The 14137-nt window shown below is 38.0% G+C and overlaps 1 protein-coding gene across 2 annotated transcripts; it reads left to right on the top strand.

Moving 5' to 3' along the window:
* The first annotated feature begins 847 nt into the window (after positions 1-847).
* On the top strand, positions 848-13924 carry LOC108898553 (proteasome activator complex subunit 3). 2 transcript variants are annotated; one of them, XM_018698470.2, is made up of 11 exons: positions 848-1216; positions 3481-3513; positions 3656-3718; positions 4419-4523; positions 6429-6480; positions 7139-7254; positions 7596-7664; positions 9577-9699; positions 10228-10314; positions 10785-10907; positions 12788-13924. In XM_018698470.2, the coding sequence occupies exons 1-10, from the start codon at positions 1175-1177 to the stop codon at positions 10863-10865; spliced, it is 771 nt and encodes a 256-aa protein (XP_018553986.1). In that variant the 5' UTR covers positions 848-1174; the 3' UTR covers positions 10866-10907; positions 12788-13924. The 2 variants fall into 2 exon arrangements, with proteins under 2 accessions (XP_018553986.1, XP_018553984.1); XM_018698468.2 differs by lacking the exon at positions 12788-13924 and having other exon boundaries at positions 10785-12174.
* The last annotated feature ends 213 nt before the right edge of the window (positions 13925-14137 follow it).

A 14137-nucleotide genomic window follows, 5' to 3' on the forward strand; every position in this document is an offset into this window, starting at 1 on the left:
CTGTCCACAAGTTAAATACATCCGTGTAGAAACATGTCCCATTTACTGACTGAAATCACTGGAAGGTGAAAGGTGTGTGCTGAAACATCCTCTGTGATTAGCACTCTGATCCCATTTATCTACCGTGGAAGTTAGAACTTACCTGAAATCCACACTGAATGAATTTAAAGTTTAAAGTGGACTGAGGATTCATGAGTTTCGCCTCTGTCAGTCTAGTGTCATAGAAGCAGCTGGCAGAATAAATGTCATTCATTAACATTTTGTTTACTCTCCTCTCTGAATATACATCAAATTTACCTTCACGCCCAAAACACTAGCCCCTTTTGGAAACTGAATACCCATAAACCGTTCCTTCTCAAAAGCCTACACAAGCAGAAAGAAAACTGTGTCCCATTTATTATTATTTTTTCGTTATTTGATGTTTATGCACTAGGTGCATTCGTGTCACTTTTTGTGTTAATAGGCTACTTGATGTCAGTCATGAAAATATTAATTAATGAATGAAAGACTTGTTAAATAATAATAAATAGGCCTGCATTTGAACAAAGAAGTCGAAGGCCTATAGGCTACTTTTGGAACAATGTGAAAAAAGATTATTTACTTTTACTTTTGGTTTTCCAAATATTTAGATTCATATTTTGTCACTCTTTATTATTTTACTTTATTTTAACTGTTTGTTTTGCTTATCTTGTGTACTCTTCCTTCGCCGTTTCTTGGATTATTAAAGGCAAACTAAAGGTGCGTACGCCTTTAAGAGGTGCTGCGCAGCGCTAACTTGATGTTGGGTTTAAAACCATGCATGTCGGTTAGAAATTCTGCGCAACGTCACCTGACATTAAAATCACGCGGGAGCAAGGTGCCTGCAGTTTTCTGCGGTTGATTTAAGCACCGCATATGATATCAAGTCAGCGCTGCGCAGTCGAACGCACCATCACAAGAGATATAACCGGGGGTTAGTTGGAATTTATCACAGCTTCGTCTAGGAGAGCGGTGACATCACACTGACATCCTGACAGTCATGTAAACCCCCTCAGGATGAGAAAAGCAAACGCACCGGCTGAATTTGCCTGTCGCTGACTGATTACGTCTTTGGTACCTGCGGTGCGACTTGAGCACGGTGGAAAGGTTTGGCTTTGCTGAACACCCAAGCAGCGTTTGACTTTTGTTTCACGCCATGTCATCTCTTCTAAAGGTCGACAACGAGCTGAAAACCCAGGTGAGTGTGTGTGAGCTTCCCGAGTCCTCAGAGACACCGAGCCTGAACGCCAAGCCGGTCTGTGATGAGCACTCAGCTCCCACTTTCATTCTTCTATGATATGACATCTAAAATTTCTACTCATGTCACCTAGTCTCAGTCTTATAGTTCTATTTTGCCAAATATTAATTTCCACCAGTTTTCTAAACTGAATGCGCCAGCTCCAGCCTAAATACCAGGCTCGTCCAATATGAACTAAACCTCGCCTGGAGAGCGAGGCGGCAGCAGGAGGCAGAGACGTAAAGCTGCGGTCTAGACGTCAGCCTTGACAGTCTCAACACGAGGACACAGAAACACTCTCATCCCGTTAGATACGAACATGATTTCATTGTAATTTGACATCAAAACAATCTATTCATTTTCTCCTCAGTCTTGTTGCTTCGGTTATTCTTTTAAACAGGAGATCTGTGACAGCGTTTATTCTTTAACATCCATATAACCAAGTTATTTTACATGGAACATTGAAATGGATGTAAGGCAGCCATCATCTTAGGCTCAGACTTCGTCGCTGGATCTGTCCCCAGCAGATCTTCTTGTTATTTGTGATAAATTGTAGGGATTTAAAATATTTTAGAAAATCAGTCATAAAGTATTTGAAAGTTTGGAGCCTTTCTACTGTGATGTATGAATGTTTGCCCATGGTTATAATTGGATTGAACCAAATCACATACATTAGATGGAAGATTGTCTAATAAGAATCTAATGTGGGAAAACTCAAATACTGAGATACTACTTTAAAGACTACACAATATGTAAGACGACAATGTCCTAAGGTTTCAAAAAGAGCAAGTCACATACTCAAATCTGAATCTATTCTAATCTAAACCCTAGTGGGATAAATAGATGTTATTTATTTATTTTTTGTCTCTTCCTTTTAACTTTGGGGACAATCGGCCAAGATAGATAACAAGTGAAAGCAGTTTTCAGATATAAAGAATCAGAATTACATGCATGAACTTGAATTCTATCTTCTTAGTTTCCAAAAATACTCTTCTTAATAACCCCTGAAATTAGCCTGTTGTCCACCTCCTTGACTACTTTCAAATTTTCTGTAATGAAGATGAACAAGTGGGATGGCTCTACAGACCTCAATGTGATTTGTTTTGGAAATCCATATCCCAAGTTTCCATAAAAATCATATGATAAAAACAAACCATTCACATCTAGTAAATCTGTTACAAAAACTACGTTGTTAGAGAACCAGTCTGGTTTGAATAAGGGTGTTTTTCTTTTTGCAGTTACCCCATTGTTCCACAAGGTAGAGATATAAGGAAAGACATGAAGCCAGCATAAAGTTGGAAGACAGTAATAGAGGTGTAACATGTAATATAAAATGTACAGCCGGTGCTAAGCAACATTTGCTTTAATTTGGAAGCATGTTTCTTGCCACTTGGCAAGTGTAAGTTCAGTATGCACTCTCTTTTAGCTCTGTTTTGGTCTTTAACAAATCTTGATGGAAATACCTGGCTCTTTAGCTGTTACCTGTGTCTATCTGCTGTTTCGTGCTGAGCAAGTACTATAGAACTTTTCACTGAAAACTGCTGCCTACTGTTGCAAAAAGAAAGGTGGTGAAATGAGGGTGAATCAAAACAGATAAATGTATGGACCAGAGACAATGACCTGAAACTTGCTATGAAGCTCCATAAAGCCAGGCAGAGATGCAGGTTCAGGTGATAATTCTCTGTGGGCCCATTACTACCACTTATCCCTTTCACATGGTCACATTATTTTCACAGTGTCATTTGATAAATTGCTATTGTAAAATATGAATAATAGCCTCTTTAGAGAATATTTAGAATATGAAATTAACATTAGAACCTAACTGGCTGCTCAATGCAGATATATTGATACTGACCAATTTGTCAGCCAGTTAATGACAAGAAGTGTAAGCAGAGAAATACCAGAGCTGTATTTAGAAACATTGGTAAGTTAATGTTTCAGCTGTAAAACTTCTTGCCTAGAACATTTCTCGGTTGCGCTTGTTAAAAAGAACAAATGTAAGGGAACATCAACAAAAATATTCATTTATATTGTGGGTTGTGAAAAGAAGATTCAATCAGTCAATGTATTATTATCACATTTTTAAATTCTCAAATTTCAATATCATGAGATCATATAAAATCATGCATCAGTCAGATTATACTTTAATTAACCAAAATACAAGCATTACACTCTCCAAAAAAAGTGTGGTTAATTTCTAACTGCGCTTCAATCTGTTGGTACAGGTGGAAGCATTCAGGGAGCAGATCACCAGTGAGGTGAGCATCATACATTTGAATATTTTGATTATGTCTTTGCTTTCCTTCTCTTTTATGTTTTCTCTGCTTTGGTTCAGTTTATGTTGTATGTTAACAGTGTAAGAATAAGTTCACTCTTGTTCTCTGCTGTTTGCCACTGTAGGCCGAGCATCTGGTCGCCAGCTTTTTCCCTCAAAAACTCCTAGAGCTGGATCACTTCCTTAAGGTAAGTTACCTGACTAACGGGCCATTTCACCATATAGGAAGATAATAATATGGTCCTGCAGATTTCGGTCCTGGTTGATTTTGTATGCACCTGCGTTGCTAAGAGCACAGGTGGTTTAAAACTACTATGTGCACCACAGGCTTACCAGGAAAGCCTAGCCACAAAAATACCAAAACTATGTAGCATGCTCTCTATAGACAAGCCATGACACACTTGACTTCATCTGTGCCAAGCTACTACTACACAATAGCAGAGCCCCTCCTGTACATAGAACATAGAACAGTGACTAACCCGTTGACAATTTTTAAAGGAAAGGAAATACAAAAAAAAAGAAGAAGCTCAGCACAATCTCAAACATCCCTCAAGCAGGTTCAAGCAACTTGATTTCAAATTGCCTGAGTCTGCATGAGGGATGAATCCTGCCAGAACCGTTGAATTGCCAGTGAATGACTATTGCTGAAAAACTACAGGCAATGACTAGTATCAAAAATCACTGTCCACCATTTGAGTCTGGCTGGAAACTTAACTCTCTCTTCTCCTCATTCCTTGTCATCTTTTCTATCTGTGTTTTTGGCTTAATCATTCTAAAAATACATTGAATGTGTTAGCTTTTTCAGGCCTATGAAATATGTATTTCTTTCTTGTTTTTGTACAAAGCTTCTGTACTTTTTTCATCCTTTTCCACGTGATCTTTATCCAGGAACCGATTCTCAATGTGATTGACCTGAAGGAAATACATTCAGAGATCAACTTCAAAGTCCCAGACCCGATTCTCTTTACTAACAGCCATGATGGCATGGACATGGTGAGTCTGCAGTCAGTCATGTGATAACAGATGGTTGAGCTCAACTAAACAAAAAGTAATTGTTGAAAAAAAAAAACCTAAATCATTGTGAAAGATGGATGGATTTTAGTGAAGAAGTGAATGATTCACACTTGTAATAAAAACGGAGGAGAGTTAGTCCACTGTATGTCTGAGATGATGGCGACATGGAGACTGTGTGGGAACATTTCTGTGGCTGTGGCTCCCTACTAGCCGATCCCATCAAGAGTAAAACTATATTTTCTCATCACCCTCTTGCACACACTGCATGGGAAATATAGGATCTAGTGTTTTTTGGACCTTGACTTTTTTAACCTGTTGTCTCCCAACTTTATGGAAGTTCAACAAAAGTTGTAGAGTACCTCTTTAATACCTGCATTGCAATAGGTGCATCTGAATAAATATTTTAATGTAGCAGGTCAGTATTCCAAACATAGACATCCATCCATGACTGTCCAGAAGAAACAGGAGAACTACTTTTAACAAAACCCTATTCAAAAACTTTGACAGCCCTGACATTCAGCTGATAAAAACACTTGTTCTGAATTGTCTGAAAACTGTTAGCCCTATAACTGATACTGCTAGGCAGGCTTGTTGTACCATGGCTGTGTTTTTTTTTTTCTTTTTCTTTTTTGGAGCTCATTAGTTTGATTACAGAGGGTGAATTAACAGTCCATGTGGAGCTCAGCACAACCTGGATTCCTGACTCTAGGCGTAGTGTCATGTGAATGAATTAGAGATGAGACCAAGGTATGCACCCTTGTTATTTAGAGGCTCACAGAGTAATGAGCTCTAAACAGCATAACTCACTGACTCCCACACAGTTATCACAACTGAGAAGTGTTGAAGGGTTTGTGTTACCTTCACCATATCCTGACTGTCCAGCGGAAATGTGAAGCTAAAGGTTTATCTAATAGGTCAGTGTGGTTCTCTGTCATGACCGCACTATCAGGACCTAAATTGTGACTTAAAAGTAAGCTGAAAACTAACTTGAAGCCTCAGTGTGAGACGAGTGGTAAACCAGATCGCGTTTATGTATTGATCAACAGCTGCAGGCTCCCACCCTTGACTTTGGCCTTGATTGGTTTGTCATTAGTTAGCAGGGGAGTATCACTGCTGCTTCTGCTGGTCTAAGAGGCCTTGACAACATCTCTCCTCATTAAAATGTGTTTTGGAGCATATTTCAACTAAAACAATATTAGAAAATAATTACATGCTGTAGCTTTAATAAATAATTGTTGGACTTACAGTGGCAAGAAAAAGTATGTCAACCAGCTATTAATTCCAATGGTTCACTTACTTTTTCCACTACCATTTTGAATGTTGAATGAGTGTGTTCAATAAAGACATGAAAGATAAAAAAAAAAAACCATTTGTGTTACTATTTTTATTTGTCAATACCCTTGACTTAGATGAAGATCAGATAATATTTTATGACAAATTAATGTAGAAAACCATGAAATTCCAAAAGGTTCACATACTTTTTCTTGCCACTGTATTGTCCCTAGTGGTTGTCTGTCATCTGTAAAGCAGTATGACTGTGAGGAAAGTAAACTGCATTCCATGAGGCATTAAAAAGGTTGTTAAAAGTCCTAAATTTCATTTGGTGATCATTGCAGAAACCTTGTAGTTAGCACTAAACACAAAATACAGCTGGGTCTGATGGAATGTCATTAGATTTTCAGCTGTCTTTAATTCATAAAGTGTTCGATAAATTGAAATTTTGATTGAATGATGGCACTAGATGAAAGGCTAAGTGATGATCAGAATCATGAAAACCTTCCTCTGGGCAGCATGGGTATTTGTACCAAATGTCATGGCAATTAATCCATCATTGTTAAGATGTTAAAAAAGAAATAACATCTTGACATTTTGTTTGTCATGCAGAATACCAAGAAGAGGAAACTAGAAGATGGAGTCCCTGATCAGAGCAGACAAGGTAGAAAACTACAGCTGAGTTTTTAAAATAATCTTCTTTTGTGTGTCTGGGTTTTGTATGAATGAGACTCTTAGTGACTTAGGTGATGAATAGGAAACTCATTGTAATGATTGTTTTTCAGGCATAATTATCAAACATTCTCTGGTTCTAGTCAAATGAACATACTGAATGAATGTACTGTTTACTGTGTCAATTAACTATCTGAAGGTTTTAGATTATTGATGAGTCAAAATAAGCAAATTCAAGACACTTTGAGAAATAGTGACTACCATTTTTTCTTTTAACATCTTTTATCATTGATATTGTTAGCTGCAGTCCCTCATATCATTGTGTTGCTCAACTCTAAAATAGTGAATTGTGTATTATTCCACTTTTTAGGTTTAGAAGAGTTTTGTGTTGATGTGTGAATGACGGAAAGTACTAGCAGTCATCAAGTGTAACTCAACACTTATTATGATCAAGCAAGTGCCTGTTGAGCCTTGTCAGAACAGACAATGAGACAGTGAGCTGGATTTGCGAGGCTAGGACCGATGGCTAGGAATGATGGTACTTTATTTGCCCAAATCATTAAGCAGTGTGAGAATGCAAACCAGCTGCAACATTACACTTTACTGAGAAGAACAGTTTGTGCATGTGGACTGTCTGTGTTTGGTCCCAGGGGAAACAAAAACACCGATGATGCCAGAGGGAATTTTGAAATGTAACACCAGGCTGATGGACCTGATCGAACGAGTCAAACCAGAGATCAGGACGCTGATTGAGAAGTGCAACACAGTAAGTGTACACACACATACAGACACACACACACAAAAGGGAAACTTGAAGTAAAAATACACCGTTCCTCAGTCTCTCTCTCGAAAAATATCATTCTCAAAAACATCACAGCTCATTTGACCTGAACTGGTGGGGGGTGAAAGCACCATAAGTTTAAATAGCACTAGCCTAAAAGTTAGAAATTTATGACTGTATATTATTATGAATGAATACTAAATTATGAATACTGGGCTATATTATTTTAATAATATCTCTATGCTTTACATTTTTTACTATTTAGCCATTTGTCATTTAGTGTTCACTGAGAAGATCCTAATCTCACCATGTCTCTGTACTATCAGGTTAAGATGTGGGTCCAGCTGCTCATTCCAAGAATAGAAGATGGAAACAACTTTGGTGTCTCCATACAGGTCAGTTTTCACTGATGACTTCACTTCAGTGGTTTTGATTCATAAGCAGATATGAGGCTAAAATAACTCATAGTTTCTCATTACAAAGCTGGTACCATGAGTTTAAAAAGAATATTTTCTGTCCTGCCTGTATTAATTGTAAGCTTAAAACTTTACTCCAGTGTGCTTTATCTACACATGACTTGTCAGGGTGTTTACCAGCTTCATCAGATGTTTCTGCTCAGATTGTTCTGTTCAAATTCAAAAATAAGGATACACAAAATACACATTTGGAAATGGACTGTGCAAAGACACTCACATATTTCTTAAAATGTACTGTATATTTCAGAATTGTACTGAAAGAGTAACCTAACACGAAATCTACTTTTTTCAGTCAGTAAAGTTATATGTGCAGTCATTAACTCTTCTGGCTTGCTGACTGTGCAGGTGTATGGTTAAAGATAAAGGGGAAGTCATTTGTAGTATTGAATTAACAACCAGATTTAAGTGTAATTTCTGTAAAGGAGCAAATAACAACAATATGCAGTAATACCAAGTTATGAAAGTAATCTCACATTGTTATGCAAGATAAACTGACAGAACACACTTGAAATTGTCTATTATTTGATTTCACAAATAAACTGTACATAGATATTCTTTACAGCCAGCAGAGGCTGCTAGTGCCTCTACAAAGGGGAGTTTAGGCTATTAAGTTGAAAGGTGCCTCACTAGCTACTCAAAAACATGCCCTTGTAGTAATGGTGTAACCATATAGTGGTCCTGTCAATTCGTCAAAAAGTCAAGTTTGAATGAATTCAAATTAACATGTAATTTGCTCAAATGAATTCAAACTCAATGCAGTAAAATGCAGTATGAAAATCCAGTCACACACTACATAGTAGTGTGTGGTTACATGTGTGACCCTGGATTGGATTTGTATTTTGATGAGACTGAGAACATGCAACTACCAGAAGTTAGTCTATGGTTATGTGTGAGTGCCATGTGAGATTTGATTGAACTTTTTGATTATGTTAAGAATGTGTGTTTATAGGTTAAATGTGGGGACACGCTTTAAGATAATTCTGTTCTGGTCTGTGTCAGTTGGTGATGATGTCAGTAAATAAAATACACTATATGATAATGAAATTAACAGGATATTGATTAAAATGGTATGCACATGCTGTGTGCTATAATTTTGTCATTTTGAGTTTAAGTATAGTCATTTCGAATTGAGGAAACTGGATTAACCATTTACCCATTTTTCACAGATTATTTTAGACTTAGTCTGATTGTCTCCCCTTACTAATATTTACTCCTGTTTTATATTTACGTGTTTGTGAATAGTGGCTTTATTGCAGTTAGTATGTTTAACACTGGGGGGAGCATGGACATTCTCCATAGCAAATAATAGAGGAGTAAGTGGTGTGCAGTCAAGATGGTTTTAATTAAGATGTCTTTTTGTTGGGAAGCATTCTGCTGCTATGGTTATACAGATGGTAGTGATGTAATCATAGCTCTGCATCTGTTTGTCTGTATGTGTGTATGTCTGTCTGTCTCCTCTGCCAGTAAATCACTGACAATAAGATACTAACAACAGTTTAATGCTCAACTCAGAACAGAATGTTCAAAAATGTTTTCTTAGTTCCACAACTCACACAATTATTAAAGAAAATGAAAATTTCTTCTAATCAGCAGGCAATGCCTACAAATAGCTGCACCAAATGCAGATGAGCTTATCAGTGTTTTGGTTCTGACCAATCAGGTCTTATTTAAAGTATCTCAGCCTACTTACCTGTTAATCATGCAGGTTTGTTATATTATTGTGGTTAAAAGACAGTGAAAGATAACTTTAAATTACTGAAGAGGTTTTCTCCATGTGTGACAGGATGTGTTTTATGGTGTCTATTTTCAGCATGTCTGTGTGTGTCTGTAGGAGGAGACAGTGGCAGAACTGAGGACAGTAGAGTCAGAGGCGGTGTCTTACCTGGACCAAATCTCAAGATATTACATCACCAGAGCCAAGCTTGTCTCCAAAATCACCAAGTACCCTCACGTGGTAAGTAGTGTGTATATGGGTGTACAGCAGAAAGTATACAATACACTCACCAAGCACTTTGTTAAGATCGCCATACTAATACTGGTAATCCTCCCTTTGCTCTTAGATCCTCAGTTTTTCATGACATTCAATGTTGAAATGACTGCATCACATCATTTCTGCTGATTTGTCAGCTGCACATTGATGCTGCCAATCTCCTGTTCTACCACATCCTCTGCTCTACTGGATTCAGATCTGGAGACTGGGAGGAAGTGAACTGACGTTCACTGAACTCACTGTCATAGATCAACAGATCAAAATCCCGTTAGATCAACATCAGAAATACTCAAACCAGCCACATTTTTCCTCATTCTGATGAATAATATATGAATATATATTAACTGCTACTATTTTATGCATTGTACTGCTGCCATAAGACGATGTACAGGTGTTCCTAATAAAGTGCTTGGTGTGTGTATAACTGGAGTTGAGCTCTTGTCTGAGAATACAGCTTTGATGAACTGTCAATGTTACATCTCTACTCTGCAGGAGGACTATAGAAGGACAGTGTCTGAGATTGACGAGAAGGAGTACATCAGTTTGAAGATTATTGTTTCAGAGCTCAGGAATCAATATGTGAGTGCTGACTTGTCTTTTTAAACCCTCAGACATACAAGCTGCAGTGAAGCAGGAAAAGGAGGAGCCTGATCTCTAGGTTCTCATTTATAAGAACTCCTCTGCACTATACCTTCAATGAAAAGGATGATATTAATGCATTGCTTGCTATTGTTTGTACTGATGGGAAATGATGTAATGCATGTACCAGCATACATTAGTCCAAAATGAGAAGACATGACGCTGCATCATCAGTACAGTATTTAATATAGCTATCCACTATCATTAGACCTGACATTTGTGTTTTAACCATTTTTTCTATAACATGTTTTATGACCAACTGAATGACTGAATCATCTGTCATATATAGTGTGAATTCCTGGATTAGGGCTTATTGCAGCCTGTTAACTCATTTTTGCAGACCTTTAAATCTTTATGCTAAATTTAACAACAAATCTAATTCTAACATTTCTGCTTGTTGCTGCTTTTAGGTGACTCTCCATGATATGATCCTGAAGAACATTGAGAAGATTAAGAAACCCAGAAGCAGCAACTCTGAAGCTCTTTACTGACAACCCCTACAAACACACACACCAACACCAACATCATCAGCTGTAGGTCTAACAGTACTGACCAGTAATTTCCAGCATGTTTTGGAGTACCTGGTGGTTTTACAACCTCTGGATGATTCATGAGGTATCAAATAAGCTGGTAAATGGTGCTCACTGTTGTGTATATATAAAACCCTATCCAACTGGGTCTCTCACACACCAACACACACATTGCAACTACACCTCCCTGAGCTGTCCACAGCTGTGGTTGGGATCCTCCTCCATTTTTGGTTTAGGCCTTACTCTGCAGCCACCAACATGCTCTCTGACATCTAACCTTTTAGCTGTCCAGTGCTCTGGAACCTGACATCAGACTGTTTTCCCATTAGTATTGTGACAAATCACTGTTGTCACAAAGACCACCTACATAGCCTGTCTCCCATCTGCTGCTCAGCTGGGACTGAAGTTCATAGGCTCCTGCTGTTTTCTCTTCCTGTCTGGGTATTGAGAGTCTTCTGGATGCTGTGCCTTCCAGGATTTATCAACAGCTCTTAAATGTTTTTTTTTCCTCCTTTTTTTCCTTGGGTTTCTTTTTTAGCTCTCTGCCTTACCCACCCAGGCAAAGTTCCCTTTGTTCAGTAGTTGCCCCTGCCCCTCAAACATTCTGTGTACATCGCTGAAGAATATGGACTTTCACAATGCAACTCTGCTTAGTCCTCTCCTGGCCTTATATTGCTCAAATAGAATACGGACAGCTTTTCTCACTGCTTCAGGAAGCAGCTGCGATTGTTTGCATATATATACATTTTTTTATGGAGCTTTTTTGTTCCTGACATGGAGATCCTTCTTCTTTGTTTTTTTGGTTTTGTTTTTTGTCATATATTTATGTCTAGTGACATAAGTGAATGCTGTTGCACCTCCTGTGCAGATGTGGTGGCATTACATTCATCCTCAGTAATGTGCCTCTATGCATCTGTCTTTAGTGAACAAGCAGGCTTGAACTGGAACTTAGAACAGTCCCACACAGCAATTGGGACTGGGATCATGTGATGATATGTATTCAGATATATTTTTTTAAATACAGAAACTGTGTTGCTGTTTTATTTTGGCTTTGAAAGGCCCTGTACACCCATGCTACACCCACACAGATGTACTTATTTTTTTTTTTTTTTAGAGTAAGACTGATTCACTGCTGGCAGTGAACTGACCCTGCCTTAATTCTCTTTGCTCTTGAGTTACCTCAGACAAAATCTGGAGTCTTTTCAACACGATCATCAGTTTTCACCTGTTTTATTGTGTAGTGCAGAATAAAGATTGATTTTTCATTTCATCCTATCATTCGATAATGAAAACTGACACTTTGAAAATCTTGTGCAACTCAACAGTAGTATGGAAAATGATACTGAAGTGAGGGACCGTCTTCAAAGTACATGTGAAATGTGGTTTTATCCAGCTTTTATTTAAGTTTTTGAGTGAAACAGGTTTTTAAGCAAACGAATAAAGGAACATGCCAGTTACGGCTGTCACCTCAAAATCAAGATGTCACTCCCATTCATTTCTGTGAGGAACAGGGTGAGATGTTTTCACTAACCATCATGAAGCGACCTCCTCTCATTCTGCTTGTGCAAAGTTCACTTAAATTAATCTCTGACGCACAAAATCTGGAGCCTCTCAAGTGTCCACACAGTTTGAGAGATGGAGCGGGATTGACCTCTCAAACCGGGAATGCTAATTGTTTGTACTGTTTGCTAAAGTGTTTGATAAATCGCTGTATAATATTCAACAACTAGATTCCTGTTGTGTGCCAGCTACAGAGGGTGATTGATAAGTTTGTGGCCTAAGGCAGAAGGAGGAGTTAAACAGTTCTTGTTACACGCACTTGCAGTTCAAGTCTTTACAGAGTTTGAAGTTAATAACTTTTGTGGTTTTTCTGTTTCATCCAGGAGGCCTATCCCAGCTGACACTGGGTGAGCCTGAGGGGCCAAAGCTGGTGAATAGGGCGGGTGGTGGACGAGATCCACATTCAGCAGATATCTACATAAAGGCTGATGTTGTCCTTTTGTGTATAATGTGAGCTATTTAACTCATCTCTGTCTACCTCAGGCCACAAACTTATCAACCTCTTGTATTTGAAGAACAGGTTCACATTTTTTTAAAGTCTGTCTTATAGTGGCTTATATATTACCAGTCGAATGTTTTAGACCTCCACCATTTTTCCAGTGTTTATTGAAATTTCAGCAGCTCAAGTCCAGTGAATAACTTTAACTGGTGCAAAGGTCAGCAGTAAAGTACCCAATGTAAAAAAATATATATAAATCATCTGGAAAATCATGTACATTTCATAGTAAACAGGCTTTTTTCATGTATGAAGAAATTTCTTCACTTCCAGCTTTCCGGTAGGAAGTAAATGAAGCCTTGAAAGTTAATGCAAACAGTTCCTTCAGCATCCAAACCTCTGGTGTGTGTGACTTCCAAACCCTCTGTCTGTACAAAGGCAGTGTTGGAACAAACTGTGCTACGACACCCTCTGATGGATTGTTAGCAGGATACAGTACTGCTTCCTGTGGTACAGTATTGTCTTATCAGTATACAGCTTTGATTGCAGAGTTCACTGAGACATTATGAGACACTAACACTGAAACAAGTCTTGGCAGCTGTAATTGTTCCTCTTGCCTCCACTGGCTGTGACAACAATAGTAGTTCCAGTATAGCTTATGTGGGACAAAACATGCATACAAATTCAGTTTACATTACTTCATCAGTGAGTTAGCCAAATCAAGGGGGTATCTACCAAAGACTCTGATCTTCAGAATATATGTTAACACAGAACAGAAACTCTGGATTTTGTCCTCAATCTTACAGTGGAACATTACGTTGGAATTGCATCAGGAAGGGATCTTGTAATGGCCAGTATGGACTGGAGGACCAGTTGCACCCACCAATAACTCCTCTAATGTACATACAGTATAGACACGGGAGTATTGCATTAACATTGACTTGAAAACAATGTAAACCTGTCCTTCGGTGTTTTTTTTATTCAAACAGTATTTTGAATTTTAAATAAAAAGTAACAGCCTTGATTGAAGTGTGTGACTTACTGCCATACTGTACTTTCAGTGTTTCCCAGAAGTAATGTTTTTATCTCTCTAAGAGTTGATATTTTGTCTCATAAGGAAAAGTCAGCTACTAATTTTGCATATATATATATATATAAATCATATTGTCTTTTCCCTCTAACAGGGTAACTCTGGTATTTTTATGGGTGTATATGATAGATGAGGATAGATAATTGA

The sequence above is a fragment of the Lates calcarifer genome, unplaced genomic scaffold (genome assembly GCF_001640805.2).
Source record: "Lates calcarifer isolate ASB-BC8 unplaced genomic scaffold, TLL_Latcal_v3 _unitig_4328_quiver_994, whole genome shotgun sequence".
In the NCBI taxonomy this organism is placed as follows: Eukaryota; Metazoa; Chordata; class Actinopteri; family Centropomidae; genus Lates; species Lates calcarifer.